At 45.1% G+C, this 16374-nt stretch overlaps 1 protein-coding gene and 1 pseudogene across 1 annotated transcript in view; both read left to right on the top strand.

Annotated features, from left to right (window-relative positions):
* The window catches only part of CCDC33 (coiled-coil domain containing 33), a 171195-nt gene that overhangs the window by 100335 nt on the left and 54486 nt on the right, over window positions 1–16374 (top strand). Inside the window, exon 11 of the mRNA XM_006888390.1 lies at window positions 11324–11518. Coding sequence (XP_006888452.1) covers window positions 11324–11518 — 195 coding nt within the window. The remainder of the gene's footprint in view (window positions 1–11323; window positions 11519–16374) is intronic.
* LOC102859166 lies at window positions 9450–9867 on the top strand (annotated as a pseudogene).

Genomic DNA, 16374 nt, shown 5'->3' with positions numbered 1-16374 from the left:
TTCTTCTTTTTTTTTTTTCAATGCAGTAAACATAATTTATCCAGTTTTTCTCAGTCTTACCCCCACCCCAATGTCAGCCTCATTCTATAACAGTGGCACCATATATTATTTGTCTCTTTGTGAAATGAAAAAAATAATAATAAAAGCTTTCTTAAGGGGGCTTCTGGGTGAGATTCCTTGCTCTTCACAGAAAAAGACAGGCAAAGAGAGACCAGGGAATACTACACCTTAAGATTAATTAGAGCAGGTTTTTATAGTAAGGGTCTTTAGGGAGAAAAGGGAAGGGCATTCCCTTGTGGTTTAGCTAGGTGGGTTGTCTTCTACGGAGGGAAGGGAGGGGTACTTCATGGTAGTTTAGTCAGATGGGTGAGGCTGTTCACTCACTTTGCTGACATGTTGATATTCCTTGAATCCTTCATTCTCTCTTTGATCTTGGTCCTGGCCAGGAAAGTCTCTTCCCAGGCACACATCAACCTGATAATGCCTGGAAACTTCCTGATAATGCCTGGAAACTTCTTATGTCATCTGTCACCTAGCCAACTCTTTCATTGCTCTGTGTCAGGCTTGGTTTCTGTCCTTCTCATCTTCCTGGGTGTGTCCACTTGACAAATTGTCATTGCTGTTGTCACATACAGTCAGAACTACTCATAGATGACCCTCTAGCAGGTTTTCAGAGACAGTAATTTGCACAAGAGGAGTTTGCCTATATTTCTCCCTTAGTGTAGCTTGTGGATTTGAACTGCTTACCTTGGTCTGATGTAGTGGGGGTGGGGGTGTCAGAGACAGTGTGATTGGCACAAGACAGGGCAGAGTTTAGGGCTGTTGTACATAGGGTCACTATGAGTTGCAGACGACTTGATGGCACATAACAACCACCACCACCACCTTTGACTTGGCAGTGCAACGCCTTACCCACGAGGCCACCAGAGCTCCCTCTTCTTAATAAGACTCCTTTTAAAGCACCTGCCAAAATTAATGTGCCAGATTAGCCTAGGTGGATAGAACAGGACATCACTCCTTTTGTCTAAGCGCACTCTCCACTTTGATACAGCCAAAGTCTGTGTTACTACTGCCAGGTGGGGTGGATCTATTCTGAGCTTAGAATTCCAGTTGCTGACATGTGAGCCATTGCCAGGCAGCATATTCTCACCTTGTACTTCTGCCTCTGCCAGTCTATTTTGAACTCAGGCAGGGCTTCTTTTTCCTGTGATATTTCGCTTTCTTTGTCTCAGCCTGTCTTTTAGAGACTAGAGATCATTCTGCGTCATTCAAAGTCTCCCTATTCAACACCTGAAACTCCAGGATGTGACCAGGACACATCAAGGTTGCTGTGTTCATTGAGCATGAGCACCCTGAGACCTGGGTCTGACTCTCAGGTCTTCTACTTTCTCTGAGTCATCGTGAGCTTCACTGCTTCATCCACAAATGAGGCTGCCATCCCAACCAGACAGGAACCTAGTAAAAGCATATGAGCAAGTTTGTGTGTAAATGCCTCGCACGTATCTCGCAGACACTCAGCAAATGGAGCTCTTAGTATCATTCACCTAAGTTGCTGACAAACACATTGAATTCATCAGGATGAGGACAGAGATCCTGGGGGAAGTGCAGTGAGGGAGCCCTGCTAATCCATCATTCAACACCCGCCCTTCCCAACAGCCATTCCACCAGCCTCACATTTATAAGGACATCAGGAGGCCTTGTCAAATGTTGAAGATAAACGTCATCAGCATCACATTTGGTCTCAGGGCAGTTTTTCAGAGAATGAAGGAAAGGAGAAGTGACAGACAATCATCCCTCCATAAGGCAGGCTAGCTAAAGCCCCGATGGCTCCTGCCCTGTGCTGGCTGCTGCAAAGGAGACAGAAAAATAAAGAAGACTAACCCCTGGCCTGGGAGCTCCAAGGCTGCAAGCAGGTTAGGTAGGGCTGGATCAAGAGTCATAGCTTGTCCTCAAAGCCACACTGACAGGGAGACCTTGTGTCACCTTCACAATGTGAGCCTGGGCTCCCAGTCACTGATGGAATATATTGAGTCAGGCAGCAAAAGTGTTAAAGAAAAGTGAGCACTCAGAACTTCTGCTCCCTCCCCTCCCCTTTCTCTGCTCTCTCCCTCATTCCAAACCAAGATGGGTGCTACCTTTAGGATTTCTCCATCTCGAACCCAGATTATCAAATTCTTGACCTCCCTTCAGGCAAGCCAGATGCATTTCTGACCTAGCCAGAATCATAACTGCAAAAATTTTTCCACCTTTTGTTGGATTCATTCCCTGTGCTAGGTAGGCAGCAAACCTGTCTTAGCAGAGGTAGATACACCAAGCACACAGGGAACTGGGTATAAAAACATGGAGGCATGAGAGTGTCTGGAGCACACATAGCACATGGGGCTGTTTTGAACAAAAGAGAGTTCATGCTGGTACAAATAGCTAATGGACTTGCCTGCTACTAAAAGGCTAGCAGTTCTCGTCCACCCAGGAGCCCCTCAGAAGAAAGGACTGGTGATCATTTAAAAACTCAGCCAGTGAAAATCCTATGGAACACAGTTCTACCCTGACACATTTGAGGTCACTTTAAGTTGAATTTGATTTTATGGGATGTGGTAGTGGGCAATGAAACTAAAGAGTTAGGTGGATGCTGGATCTGGATGCCAGGATGCAAGGGTTAGATTTTCCATAAGGTAATAGGAAGCTGAAGCAGTAGCAATGGCTTGTGATTAGATATGCCAGAAAGGTCTCTCTAGTTGTGACAAGAGGACCACAAAGGGAATGATTAGTGCAGAAAGACCAGGTTTCAGGCTAGCAGGAATGAGTCCAGAGCCCATCTACTGAGCTACAGCAGTGCTGTACTGAATACTAAAATCCCTGCCAGGATTTTTTAAAAAATCCTTATCACTGGCTCCTCTCCTCTGACCCCACAACTTGCTTTTGGATTAACCCTCTGACACTATATTCTGAGGAGTGAATCATGACCCCCACGAGGATTAACAGCTATTCTTGGCAGTGAGACTGCTTCAGGGTCCCATACCCCACTGCAGCTGCAGGACTGAGTGAAGATGCCATAAATGAGGCTTGCAGTATGCAGGGAGGTGGCAAGCCTTGGAGTGGCCTGTTGTCTGAGCCTTGCCTTCAGCTGAAGAGATAAGAACCTACAACTGGGGCCACGGGAAATAACAAAGCAATGACTGATCAGAGAGCTGCTGCACGGGGCTCATTACAGTGCTTGCCAGCGGGCGAGACACCCTTATCAGGGAGAAAATTGCATCAGGCCTCCTGAATTACTAGCGATTGGAAGCAGATTTCTTGGGACGCACTTTGTTAGATACCTAATGAGCGGGATACAGGCAGGCAGAGCCCAAAGCCAGCGGGGCGGGGGACAAATGTCTTTGTTAAACAGAATTTGTCAGTTTCCGCTCCAGGCTCCCTGGGGAGGGTTCAGGGCCAGCTAATTGAATTAAGAGCATGTGTGCTCCAGCAAGAGGGCTCAGGGCGGGGAGAAAGCCGGGCAGGCCGGAAGGCGGGTGCTTTCAGCACCAAGGACAGCAGCTGCATTCTGGCTGGTCCATAATTGCCTGGGCAGGCTGGGCCTATTGCATTTTGCATGATCAGGGACCTAGAGGATGGAGTGGGTAAGACAGAGATGGCAGATCTAAGAGGTATGGATGGGTAGGAAGGAGGGTGGACAGGTGATCCAAGAAGCCCAGATGGAGTCCATGACGCCATTGGTCTAGTCTATTTTAGCAGACCCTATGCTGGCCACAGTGAGGTTTGGGAAGCACAAGGAAGAAATGTCATCTTTTCCCTATCCTGGTCCTCGCAGGCGGTGCGGTACAGCTAGGAGTGCATGGCTGTGCATTGCTTTGAGCTTTCAGAGTCATCTCCAATTATAACCTTAATGAAGCAGGACATGCTGCAACCACGGAGCCACAGAGAAAGAGGCCACTTGTCAGCCACAAGCAGTCCCAGCAGGCTAGATCCCAGGCAGACCCGAGTCTTGCTAACTAGAGAAGCAAATGAGCAAGTCTGTGGGGTGGGCCAGCAGTCCTAACCCCCACTTGGAGGGAAGAAAAGCAAGAGTTAGTCTCCAAGATCCCTCTCTGTCCTCATTCCCATGTCAGCTCTGCTTCCTCCCTCTCCCTCCACCCTGACGCCCTTCCTTCACCCTCCCTCTAGCAGCTTGGCATCTTTGTACTGTCTCAGATAAGCTCCCTTCTCATGAGGAAGAAGGAGGTGAGAACAGAGTCTCCATCCCAAAATAGAGGTGAATTTGAAGTGAAGGAGCCAGGAGATGCAATGCTAGTCCTAAAGAAAAGGAATAATTCAGGAAACTGTAGGCACTGCAGTCTGACTTGTGCCTCTTATTTCACATGACAAAAGCAACTGCTGCTGGCTTCCTCTCTAGGGTTTGTCTTTTTGGAAGTCTGAAGATATTTTATGTAAAATCTCACCCCAAAACCTCGAGATAGCCTGTTGTTGTTAGGTGCTATCAAGTTGACTACGACTCTGTGCTCTATCCTGGGTCAGTCTCACTGTCGCTGACACATCTACCCTCATCACCCCAGTTACTGTGTCAATCTGTCTCCTCTGGAGTCTTCCTCTCCTGCACTGTCCCTCCACCCTTCCAAGGATGATATGTTTTTCCAAAGACTGGTCCCTCCTAGCACTATGCTCAAAGTATGTGAGATAGAGCCTCAACATCCTTGCCTCCAAGAGTAGCTTCGTTTCACCTCTCCAAGACATTAGTTCTCTTGGCAGTCCATGGAATGTTCAATACTCTTCTCCAGCACCACAACTCAAAGACATCAATTCTTTTTCTATCACCTTTGGTCATTGTCCAAGTCTCTGATGCATAGCAAATAAATGCGAAAACCACAGCCTGGGTCAGGTACATCTTATTCTCTAGACCAACATTGTTGTTCTTCAACATCCTGGAGAGGTCCCTCACAATAGATTTTCCCAGTGCAACTTGTCTTTTGATTTCTTGACTGCTGATGCCAAGAGTGTTGATTGTGGAATCTATTAAGCTGACATTGTTAACAATCCCAATCTCTTCTCCATCTATCATTGTGCTGCCAATTTGTTTTCTTGTCCATATTGCAGACTACAGTCCTTGACCCTCTGCAGCAAATGCAACAGGTCCTCTTCAGTTTCAGCAAGCAAGGTTGTGCCAGGGCAGCCTGGGAAACCTAAATAGATTGGAGGTGGACTTGATAGGTGTTGGGAGGAGATATGCAAAAGGGGCATGGAGTGGTTGTGGTAACAGATGCAAGCAGGACCAGCTATGAGGGTGGGCAGAATAGGGAAGAACCACTGAATCTGACAGCCAGGTGTCAGGAGGGAGTGGGATGACAGAGTCGATCTAAAGTCCATAAACTTTGTCTTTCCTTCCTTCCTCCCTTGGAACACCCTCTGCCCAGCAGAAACCAATACAGTAATAAAGAGGCGTTCATTAGGGAGCTCTGGTGGCCTAGTGACAAGAAGCTGTGCTGCAATCCCAAAGGTGTGCAATTCTAATCCACCAGGTGCTCCACTGGAGAAGAAAGGGCAATCTCCCCCTGTGCCAGCTGGATCCAATTCGACAGTACACAACAAGAAAAAGAACAACAGCAAACCAAAACCAAAACCAAACAAAAAAAACCCAACCATTCAAAGAGGCATTCATTATCTCAACAAAGATCAGTCTCATTTCTATTGTGGCATAACATTAAGTCGAATTATGTAGTGAATTTCACAATGCACCTAAAACTATCTCATGGCTGCTCAGCTCCAATAGTGGCTCAGTGAATGTCTGCTTTGGGTCAACAAGATGAGCCTGGGCCACAGAGGGCGGGGGTCAGGGAAGCTGTGGGAGGGGCCTCCCTCACCAATATGCCTCTGGTCCCTGCTTTTAGAACTGATGAGGGGGACTCTGGAGACCTTTCCCTTGATTTCATTACTTCTACTTCCTCTCCTAACTGGATTAGATGGCAGTCTATGAAACCCAGGGCATCAAGATTAGCTTTCTGCCTGGAAATGAGGAGAAATGTCATTACAGGTCCTGAATCAGCATTTCACCCCCACCTTGGGCAATGAGGAGTTGATCTTTGCCCTGGATGAGTAAAACAGGTATTCAATCTTTCCTTCACCCTCTACTGCATCAATCCATCTATCCATCCACCTACCCATCCATCATATATTCTATAACCATCTCTCTGCAGCCAACCCAGGTGTTCGGCTATTTCAGGCAGGAGAGAAGGGATATATGTGTTCTCCCATGTATAACACACAGATAATCAGTAAATCTCCACTCTCTGACTTGGATGCCAATGGAGAGGTGATGGAGCTTATTTACCTGATAGAAGAATTCCTTTGAATAAGGAGCCTTGAGTGAATCCTGCTTCCCTGAACCATAGCTATGAGACAGCCAAGCCTGATGCCTGAGGACAAAACAGACCAGGAATCTTGATTATGAGGTGTAACAGGCGGTCTGAAAAGTCCAGTCCCAGGATCACCCAATGCCTCCTCTTCTCATTCTAGGATTCTTAATAGCTACATTCTCTTTCAAATTATCTATCCTTGTCCACATTTGGCAGAGACAAACATTCCATCCAGACTGGGCTGAATGCTTCTGTGGATTCATATGACTATCTTTTACTGACACAAACTCCAAAAATCTTTATGGTATTGAACTTAAGCAAACCAAATTTTAAAAGAGAATAAAGGACCCATGATTTCACGAAGCCCAGGGATGCAGCAAAAGGTATTTCTGCAGTCTATCTGACTCATTATGTGTGGATTTTCATAGAGTATTTATTTAAAGAGAGGCACAACTGACCTCATTGTGTCATTCTCGTTTGCTGAGGGTCAGTCATCAGACACCTCTAACCCTGGACACATCTGCCTGATTGGCACTGTGCCCATTGCTCTATTTGCTCCTAATTCAACATTCTAATAGTATAATTTGTCTGCTGTGTAGCGGAGAAAGGACTCTAACATCTGATAAAGGAGGGGGAAGGAGTGGGAGTAGGCACTACTGAGGTCTCTGCCAACCCTGAGCATACTATCTTTGCAAAAATAGGCATATTTCCCCCCTTTGCCAGGAGGTCAGAAGAACTGGTGATTGGCTACTGTTACTGGGCATTCTCATCAAAGATTCTAGAAAATAATTCTGAGTTTTAAAAGAGGAAATTACAGAATAAAATTTAAAATTCTTGTGGGTTCTAGGCTTTCTGGGGTCATAGAGGATGAATGCATTCCTGTAACTATCACCTTTAGGTAATCTTTAAACTTTCAATCAAAACTACCCCCTGAAGTCTTTTTAAAACCAATTAACAGTTTAGCTCGGTGGGGAAAGGCTTTTGTTTTTGAGTATTGTATCTATCTCTATGGGATAAAATTGATAAACAACAACTTAAAAGATGAGAAATGAAATTTAGGGGGTGTGAGGTTATGCTAACTCAGAAAAATAGGGTAAGAATGGTTGTACAACTCCAAGAATAGAACCAATTTCCTAGATTTACAGCTGTAGCAATTGTTGGCCCAGTGCACGTTGTTGCTGTACCTATCCTCAACCACCAAATGAAGAAATATTTGAAAGATGAAAACCTGAGCACCTTTGAGGGCCAAGAACTGAATTCAGATTTAAAGTAGCTTCTCTTTCAAAGGAAGCATAATGCATGCCCTCTGTACATAGGGTTGCTATGAGTCACAGGCAACTCGACGGCACATAACAACAACAAAGCATCAAGAACTTAAAAGTTAGGAGAAAATAGTTTTTAAAATAGTATGAGAGCACACATAACAAATTAATAGACTTTAACAACCCCAGAATGCAGGAAATGAGTTGGAGCTATCAAGACTTCCTAAAGAGCTAAAATTTGAGTGAAGTCAGATTAGACATACAGTTGTTGAACGGATCTGAACCCTGCCCTATCCTGTGCCATCCTCAGGATTTCTGATATACTTCTACCTATAGTTACAATCACTGTGTCAGTCCATCTTGTTGAGGGTTTTCCTCTCTCAACATTGACCCTCTGCCTTTCCTCACATGATGTGCTTTTTCAAGGGCTGGCCTGTCATGACAACATTCCTAAACTATTGAGATGAAGTTTCACCACCCTGGCCTCCAAGGAGCACCCTGGTTGCACTGTCTCTAAAATGCATTTGCTTTTTTTTTTTTTTTTAATTTTTTTGGTAGTTCTTCTTTCATCCTTATTCAATGTCCAGTTTTCAGTACACCTTACTCTTTAAACTGATATCATTGCTTTTCAGGACTTTGGAGAAGTCCTTGACAACAGACTTTCTCAGTGCAATTTATCTTTTGATTTCTTCATTGTTTGTACCAAGGGTGTTGATTATAGATCCAAATAAGATAAAATCATTAACAATTTCAATATTTTCTCCATCTTTCATGATATTGCTTATTTATCTAATGGTGAGGATTTTTGTTTTCCTCAGGTTGAGACATGGTACATATTGAAGGCTGTATTCTGCTGTAAGCATTTTAACTTCTCCTGACTTTGAGTAAGCAGGGTTGTGTCATCTGTGTAAAGCTGGTTGTTGATAAATTTTTCTCCAAACCTGATGCCATAATCATAAAGTCCAGCTTCGCAAAATATTTGCTCAATATACATATTGAATAGGTATGGAGAAAAGATACAGTTCTTATGCACACCTTTCTTTATTTTAAACCATGCAGAGTTTCTGTCTTTTGTTCAGATAATAGCCTCTTAGTCTAGGTATAGGTTTTGCATGAGCACACTAAGTATTCTGGGTTTACCATTCTTCTCAACGTTAGCCATAACTTGGCTAGTGTATTAGCCACAGTCAAATACTGCTGCATCGTTAATAAAACATAGCTAGATGTCATTTGATATTCTCTGCTTTCAACCAAGATCCAACTGTCATTGGCAATTATATCCCTGGTGCCATGGTCTCTTCTAAATCCAGCTTGAATTTTGAAGGGTGACTTGAAAAGACAAAATGAAATATTATAACAAAATTTGCAAAGAGCTTGAGTCAGAAAATTAAAAAGGAAGAACTTGCTCAGTGTATCTCAAGCTGAAAGAACGTAAAAAGAAATTCAAGCCTTGAGTTACAACACTGAAGGATCCAGGAAGCATCAAAAAAGATGGGAAGAAAACACAGAGTCACTGTACCAAAAAGAACTGGCTGACACAAAATAATTTCAGAAAGCAGCATATGATCAAGAACCAATGGTAAAAAAGGAAGTAGAAACTACATTGAAGGCATTGGGGAAAACTAAGGATTTGATAAAACACCAATTAATGTTCCAGCAAACAGATACAGCTCTAGACAGGCTCACAAGGCGGTGCCAGGTGCCAAAAAATCTGGAAGACAGCCATGTAGGCCAACTAACTAGAAGAGATCCATGCTTGTTTCCATTCTCAAAATGATGTGCTGCAGGCTCTTTGTGTCTGCATAGCAGGCCAAACTCTCTTTCTGACTTCTTTGCCACCATGGCACCTGTGAAAAAGCCTGTAGCAAAAAACGGTTTAAAAAAAAGGAAGCAGTGTCTGAAGTTCACCCTTGACCGTAGTCATCCAGCAAAAGATTGAATCACGGATGCTGCCAATTTTGAGCAGTTTCTTCAAGAAAGAATCAAGGTTAATAGGAAAGCTGGTAATCTTGGTAGAGGGGCTGTAACCATCGAAAGAAACAAGAGCAAGATAACTGTAACCTCTGAGGTGGCTTCTTCCAAAAAGCATTTGAAATATCTCACCAAAAAATATTTGAAGAAGCATAATCTACATGATTGGCTGTGTGTAGTTGCTAACAGCAAAGAAAAAATTTATGAATTACTTTTACTGAATACTTTTTAATAAATTACGTTACTTCCAGACTAACCAGTATGAAGAGGAAGAAGACAAGGATTAAAACCCATTCATCTTGAATATTTTGTATACACCCTTGAATAAAACATGGGAACAACAATAGCAACAACAAGTGGTCCAATAGGTGGACATTATCAAACTAAATCATTAATATCACATGTAAACAAAGTCTTGGGGAAGATTATTTAAAGACAGCTAAAACAGTACATTGACAGAGAGCTGTCAGAAATTCAAGATACACAGAGAAGAGGGCAACAGTCATTCCAAGGCAGGAGGAGAGTAGGAAGGACATAGAAGGAGATCCACCAAGAACATAGCATTAAGAGTCTTGTTTAATGGGTAATAAGAGTGAAGGCTGGCAAAGGCTAGCAAATGCAAAGTTAGTAGACACAGACAAGCACGTGGAGATTTTAGAAGCGGCTACCTCTCTGATGTGCGAGCCAAGAATGGCATAGTTACTATTTTTTGCATACATTTATTGATCACCTGCAAACACTTAGGGCACACATTAGGTGGGACTTACATTCTAGTGTGGGCATTGGAGTGGGGAGGCCAATGGTATTCTCTGTTAGATAAGTACTACAAACTCCATGAAATGAGACAATGTGAATGAAAGTCATTTGGAGGTGTGGTACTTTGGACAGAGAAACCCACTATCTCCAAGAGCAAGGTTATGTGAGAAGATCACATCTGAGCGGAGACCTGATGATGAAAAGGGGCAGCCACATAAAGACTTCACAATCCCTCCAGACAGAAAACTTGGGTTGCTAGAGGCACATTAAGGAGAGGACACCCAGTAGGTGGCTGGTAGTAGGAGACAGTGGGGACCATAACATGTATAGGGAACTCTAGTGGCCTAATAGGGAGTACTGGTGGCCTGGTGGCAAGAAGATGCCCTGCAATCCTTAAGGCACATGGTTTGAATCCACCAGCTCCTTCCAATGATTAACTGCCTCTGGAAGCCTGCCAGAAAACCAGCTACAGGTCGATGATTCCTATTCCACAGCACACAACAGTGGCCTAATGGGTAGGGAGTTGCCCTGTCAACCCAAAGGCAAGTGGTTCTAATCCACCAGCTTCTTTTCAAGATAAAGATGAACAATCTCCTCCCATGCTGCTTATAGCCTCTGAAACTGTGTGTGAGGGTCACCGATGAGTCTGTTCTGACTCAATAGCAATGAGGAAGTGAGCCAAATCATGTGTGCTCTCCCAAGCCACAGAGAGGAGAGGCTGAGATAGAGAAAATGTATAGAGTGCATGAGGGAGCTCTGGTGGTCTAGTGGCAAGAGGCTGCATTGTAATCCCAGAGGTACATGGTTCAAATCTATCAGATGTTCTGCTGGAGAAGGAGGGGCTAATCTCCTCCTGTACCAGTCAGATCCAATTTGACGGTACACATACAAATAATAATAATTTTTAAATTTTTTTTTTAAAAAAAGATAAAGTGCACGAGCAGGAACAGGGCATCTTTGTAATTTTTCTGCACATTTTCTTCCCAGAGGCCAGAAAACTTCCTGACATCAAGCAACAGTAAGCTGCTACCCATCCTGGATCCCAAGATCCTAGATGATACTCTGCGCGCCATCCAGGAGTCCTGGTCAAAGTCCACTGTGAGCTCTAGAACGGATTCCAGCACAATCAGCCTTCAGGAGACAGAGGAGGAGCCTCAGGAGGCAGAGACGTTCAGTGAAAAGGTGAGTGGGCCTCTCTAGGGCAGAGGGGGCCAGAGCAGAGGCAGGGTTTAGGAGAAGAGGGCTTCTGTGCCACCTGTGGGCATAGCTCACTCTGCAGGGGATAAGTCAACCTGGGGAGATGTTCTGAATGGGAGTGACCCCACTGGTGACCTGGCGAAAGAAGTGAATTCTTCCATTTTTGGAGCTTTGCTACCTTATGAATGGACACTCCATAGGATCTCTTTAAAAAAAAAAAAATCCCTCCAGTGCTGCTTGTAAGGCAGGGTCCTATTTGTTCAAGAAATCATTAACTCGGAAACTTCTTAGGAGCATGCCCATCAGATAATGGGAGTTTCCTGAGAGAGTGGAGGTTTTTTGGTATTGTTTTTCTTTTTGGTTTTTTTTTAACTTCTAAAAAGGAGAGATCAGGGCTCAAAGAAGAGAGGACACTATCCAGTGTCCTTGACTCTAAGGAGCTAGGTATCTTCCTGCTGTCCCTTTGACCAGATGCTTGGGAAGCATTAAGGAAGGTGATACAGTGACCGAGGAGACCCAAAGTCTAGCCTGTCAAGAAGCACTGTACTCAAAGTCCCCAGCTGAAGTCTTACGTCAAAGACCGTGGTTGAATTCATGTGTGGCTTCCTCCCTTCTTCCACAGCGAATCCCATGGGGAACGCTGATGCGGAAGATCCTGAGAAAAGGTCCACACCAAGTCTGCCCGCCACTAGGGGACCCCGGGGGACCCTCCTCTGAGGACCTGCTCCCTTTTGCTGACCACCTCCTCATTTTCCCCTGGCACTTCTGTACCTTTCTGAAACATGTCCCATCAGATGAATAGGAGAGGAGGTGACAAAATCGCCACAGATGGGACTGTCCTCTGCCCAGTTTAGAGCAGGACCCTCCCCATCACCACAGTTTTTATGCACCAACTTCTACAACTCCCCTCCTCCCATCTCTGCCCTTTGGGAAAACAACCCCCAGGCTCAATCTTCCAGCTGAGTCATTAAATGGGTTAGAAATAAAAATCTTGCCTTTTGAGACTTTAACCCAATACCTTCTGGCCTGAGCATCCTGCTCCTACTACTCCTCATTCTTGTACCTCTGTGCAGAGGCAGTAAAGGAGAAGTGAGAGGATGGCTAAAAGGCCAGAGGAGAAAGGAAAGGTGACGATGCCATCATATGGGAAAGGCTGACAGGAATGAAGTAGAAAGGCGAAGGCCTTTCCTCCCTGTCCATAGCCCTGCAGAGCTGTCTCTCCTCCTCTTCTTACTCTTCCAGCTCAGTCTGGGCAGAGTTGGGGGTGGGGGTCGGGGGTGAGAGACACTAGCCAGACAAGCCTTATCCCTCATCTGGTTAAGCTCCTCCTCATCCAGGATAAAGAATGCAGTTCCTGTGTCATACTAAGCCTGGGAGCAGGGGGCCCTGTATGCCACCTGAGAAGACAGGTCTGTGATCTCAGCCACTTGGGCACTGAACACAAACTAGACCCATGATTAGGTAGTATAGCAGGCACCTATTCCTGATATTATCTATAGCAGGGTCTCCTGGGTTTGCATGGAGTGAGGATTTTGCTAGACAAAAAAATAAAATGCCAAAGTTGAGGTCCATGGGTCTGTAGGTGGGGATGATTAGATTCAGGACAATACTGTAGACTTGTTTAGAGCAAGGTAGAATGTAGAAAAATTGATTGGGTCAGATTCTTCATTCTAGTCCTAAAATTATATGACGATGTTGATGATGATATGGGAAAGGAGAAGAAGAAGATTGACTACGGGAGGGATCTGAAATGTGAAGATGTTTAACAGTATTTTTTTAAAAAACATCTGAAATAGTACTATTCAATTTGAAATAATAAAATGTGTTCTATGGGCATAGTATATATTCGTAGCAGGGTAGTAGACCCTTTTGCCTTGATCTTAAGGATTAAGGTAAAAATAAATGGAACTAAAGTGCAGTAGAAATGTCAAGGTTACCCATGAGGAGAAACTATTTGAGAGAGTGTAGCCATTGTAAGTGACAGAAAGAAGGAAGAGTAATTAATATGTTAAGAAGTTACCAAGTGATAGCCAGAGGGCTCAGAGCAGCCCCATACACACAGACTGAAAGCGCAATATGGATCAGCTGGGTCTAATCCAAGCCCATCCACCCTGAATCCCATCCAACAGTCCGATAAACTTTTTTGCTCACTGAGAGAGCTTGATGGTCCGCCTAGTCTTCCCTCCTTCTAACACCTAGGAGGCCACCCTGGCTGACTGCTAGCCCTGATTTGCTAATGGTTAAGTCCACTCAGACCCCATCATTCAGCCCTTGAGCTAAAGTGCACACTGCCTCTCACATCTCTAGGCTCCAGGCCTGACCCAGCACCCCAAAAACCCCAAACCAAACCAACTGCTATTGAATTGATTCCAGAGAGTTGATTCCCTTGGTCTTCCAAGGTTATCTTTATAGGGGAGACTGTCCATTTTCTCCCATGGAGCAAGTGATGGGTTTGAGCCCCACTTGTTTCCACAGACTTTGACAAATGCTTGTTGGGTCTCATAGCAGAATCCACAGCCTGGATAGCAATAACAGAAGGAATCTTAGCATGAATCTGTCTGATCTTCTTTTACAAAAGATTCAGTGACAAGAACCAAAGGTGAAACATCTCTGATCCTCCTATTCCATCGCTTTCTTTGCACAGAGCCAAACAGAAATACCACATGGCTATAGAAGCCTGCCCACCTAGCACTGGTTCCTCCAACCAGTTTCCCACCATGAGGTCCATCAGACGTTCATATAGTATTCATACAGTATATACTCCCTCCCTTCCCATCCCAACTTGTCCCAGACTTACCCTGTTCCCCCCTATTTTTGTTCACACTTGTTTTACCCTTTTCCCTCTCACCCTTGCCCTCCAGTCCTCTAACTCACCATCCTTTCTGTCTCATCTCAGATTAACCGTGCTAATGATGTCCACCTCTGACACTTTACCCTATTTGGAGACCCATCCTCAAGCTCCAACTCCTTCCTGTCTAGTCAGTGAATCGGAGTAGAACCCAGACAGCCACCTTCATGGGTCATCAGGGTCAGATACAATTCATTGCACATGGGTAGAAAGCAACAGCACCCAGCTCTGTGACCATTGCAGGTGTCCCAGTCAAAGTCACATAGTGGTGGAAAAACTGATAGAACCAGGAGGCACAGTGACGAGCACTAGATTTTGGTCATGAAGCAGCAGATGTAGCTGCAATAGATAGCAATAGATCCAAGCCAGAGAGTGATCAGAGAATAGTAGTAAAGGTGGTGTGTGTTGGGCTTCTATGCAAAAGCAGGCTATATAGGAGAAAGATGGACAATCTCCTCCTGTCAAGATTCACAGCCTTGGAAGACCACTAGAGGATGGCTCTGAGCCAGAACCAAGTTGAAGGTAATGAGCTTTGGTTCATGGATACTTAAGTCATAGACAGGCACTTTGAGATACTTGGATGGCACTTGAATGATGTGGGCAGCAATGATACAGTCACAAAGTGTATCCCTACCTCCTGGGAGTGTCTTCAGGGGCCGAGAGACAGCAGTGCAATAGTGACTGTGTTGTGGCCACATGACTAACCTCCTCCTTGGCTCTCACCCTTGTTCCTCTGCCTGTGAGCCTCTCATCATCACCTGAATGCCAGCGTGCTTGCCTGTGTCTGGTCTTGCAGCACATCCCCTAGAGCCCAAGAAACAATTTTGCCTCTGATTCCCTCCAGAGCCTACTTTGGCTTAATAGGAAATGAGCATTTTGTGGCGCATGTTCAGATTGGAAGGGGGTGGAGGGATGCAGGGGCTGCACCCTGTGGAAGAGGAGCCACAAATGCTCCCCGCTGCTCAGAGCCCTTCAGTCCCCACTCCAGCCCCACCTGCCTTACTGGGGGCCCCTCCCCTAAGTGTGCGTTGATGTGCACTCCTGGGTGTCAGTGCAGCCATTTCTTCCCATCTCAGACTCCCTTCACTCAGGACACCTGGTTTTGATGCAAACCTTTCCAATGCTTTTTTGTCAGCAGTGCAAAACTCTGGTCCTGGTGGGTCACTGGTGGTCACTAAGGCCCCTTAGATGTGGTCATGCTCCGGACACAGGAGAGCTCCAGAAAGCCTTTAGCTCCTTCCAAATATCCCAGGAAGTATGTTTTGCATAAGTGAATGTGAAGAAAGAGATATTAAGCAGCATCATGAACAAAGCACTTCCCTAAATATGAAACAAACTGCAAGGATTTCACCTTCACACCTGGACACCCTGAGCACTCACCCCCAGACAGTGTCTCCAACTTCAGGACAAAAGCAGATCAGGTGAACAGCTTCTTGCAGTCTCTTGAGGGTCAGTTCCATCCACAAGGAGGCTATAATACACACAAATGCTAAGAAACCCTGTGGCACTGTGGGCTAAGGATCGGACTGCTAACTGAAAAGTCAGAGATTCGAACACACAGCCGCTCGGCAGGACAGAGATGAGGCAATCTGCTTGCATAAAAAATGACCCAGGGAACCCGATGGGGCCGCTCCACTATGTCTCACAGGGTTGTTAGGAGTGGAAATTGGCGCAGTGGCAGGGGGACAGTGTGTCTTGATTCTCCATCCTGCAATTCCCCTAGCCAGTCAGAAAGCCGGAGCTCTTAGGTCCCCCACCCTGCCGTATGCCCTGCCCTGTATTTAGCTGTGTGGGAGACAAAGGAAGAAAAGACAGAAAGCCCTAAGCTCCGGAAGGTCCCTGTGTGATCACAAACCATAGTAACAGGTGGAGCTTTTTATGGGGCAGGTCACTGTTGACTTAGCATGGTTTTTTTTTGGGGGGGGTTGCATTTTTTTAATTAATTATAATAAAAATTTACAGAGATTGTGGATTTCCATTTATTCATTGTTGC

This window comes from Elephantulus edwardii, unplaced genomic scaffold, assembly GCF_000299155.1.
Source record: "Elephantulus edwardii isolate Elephantulus edwardi_28Jun2011 unplaced genomic scaffold, EleEdw1.0 scaffold00066, whole genome shotgun sequence".
Taxonomy (NCBI): domain Eukaryota; kingdom Metazoa; phylum Chordata; class Mammalia; order Macroscelidea; family Macroscelididae; genus Elephantulus; species Elephantulus edwardii.
Note: the sequence above shows the minus strand (reverse complement) of the source record. Positions and strands in the feature narration are given on the sequence as shown.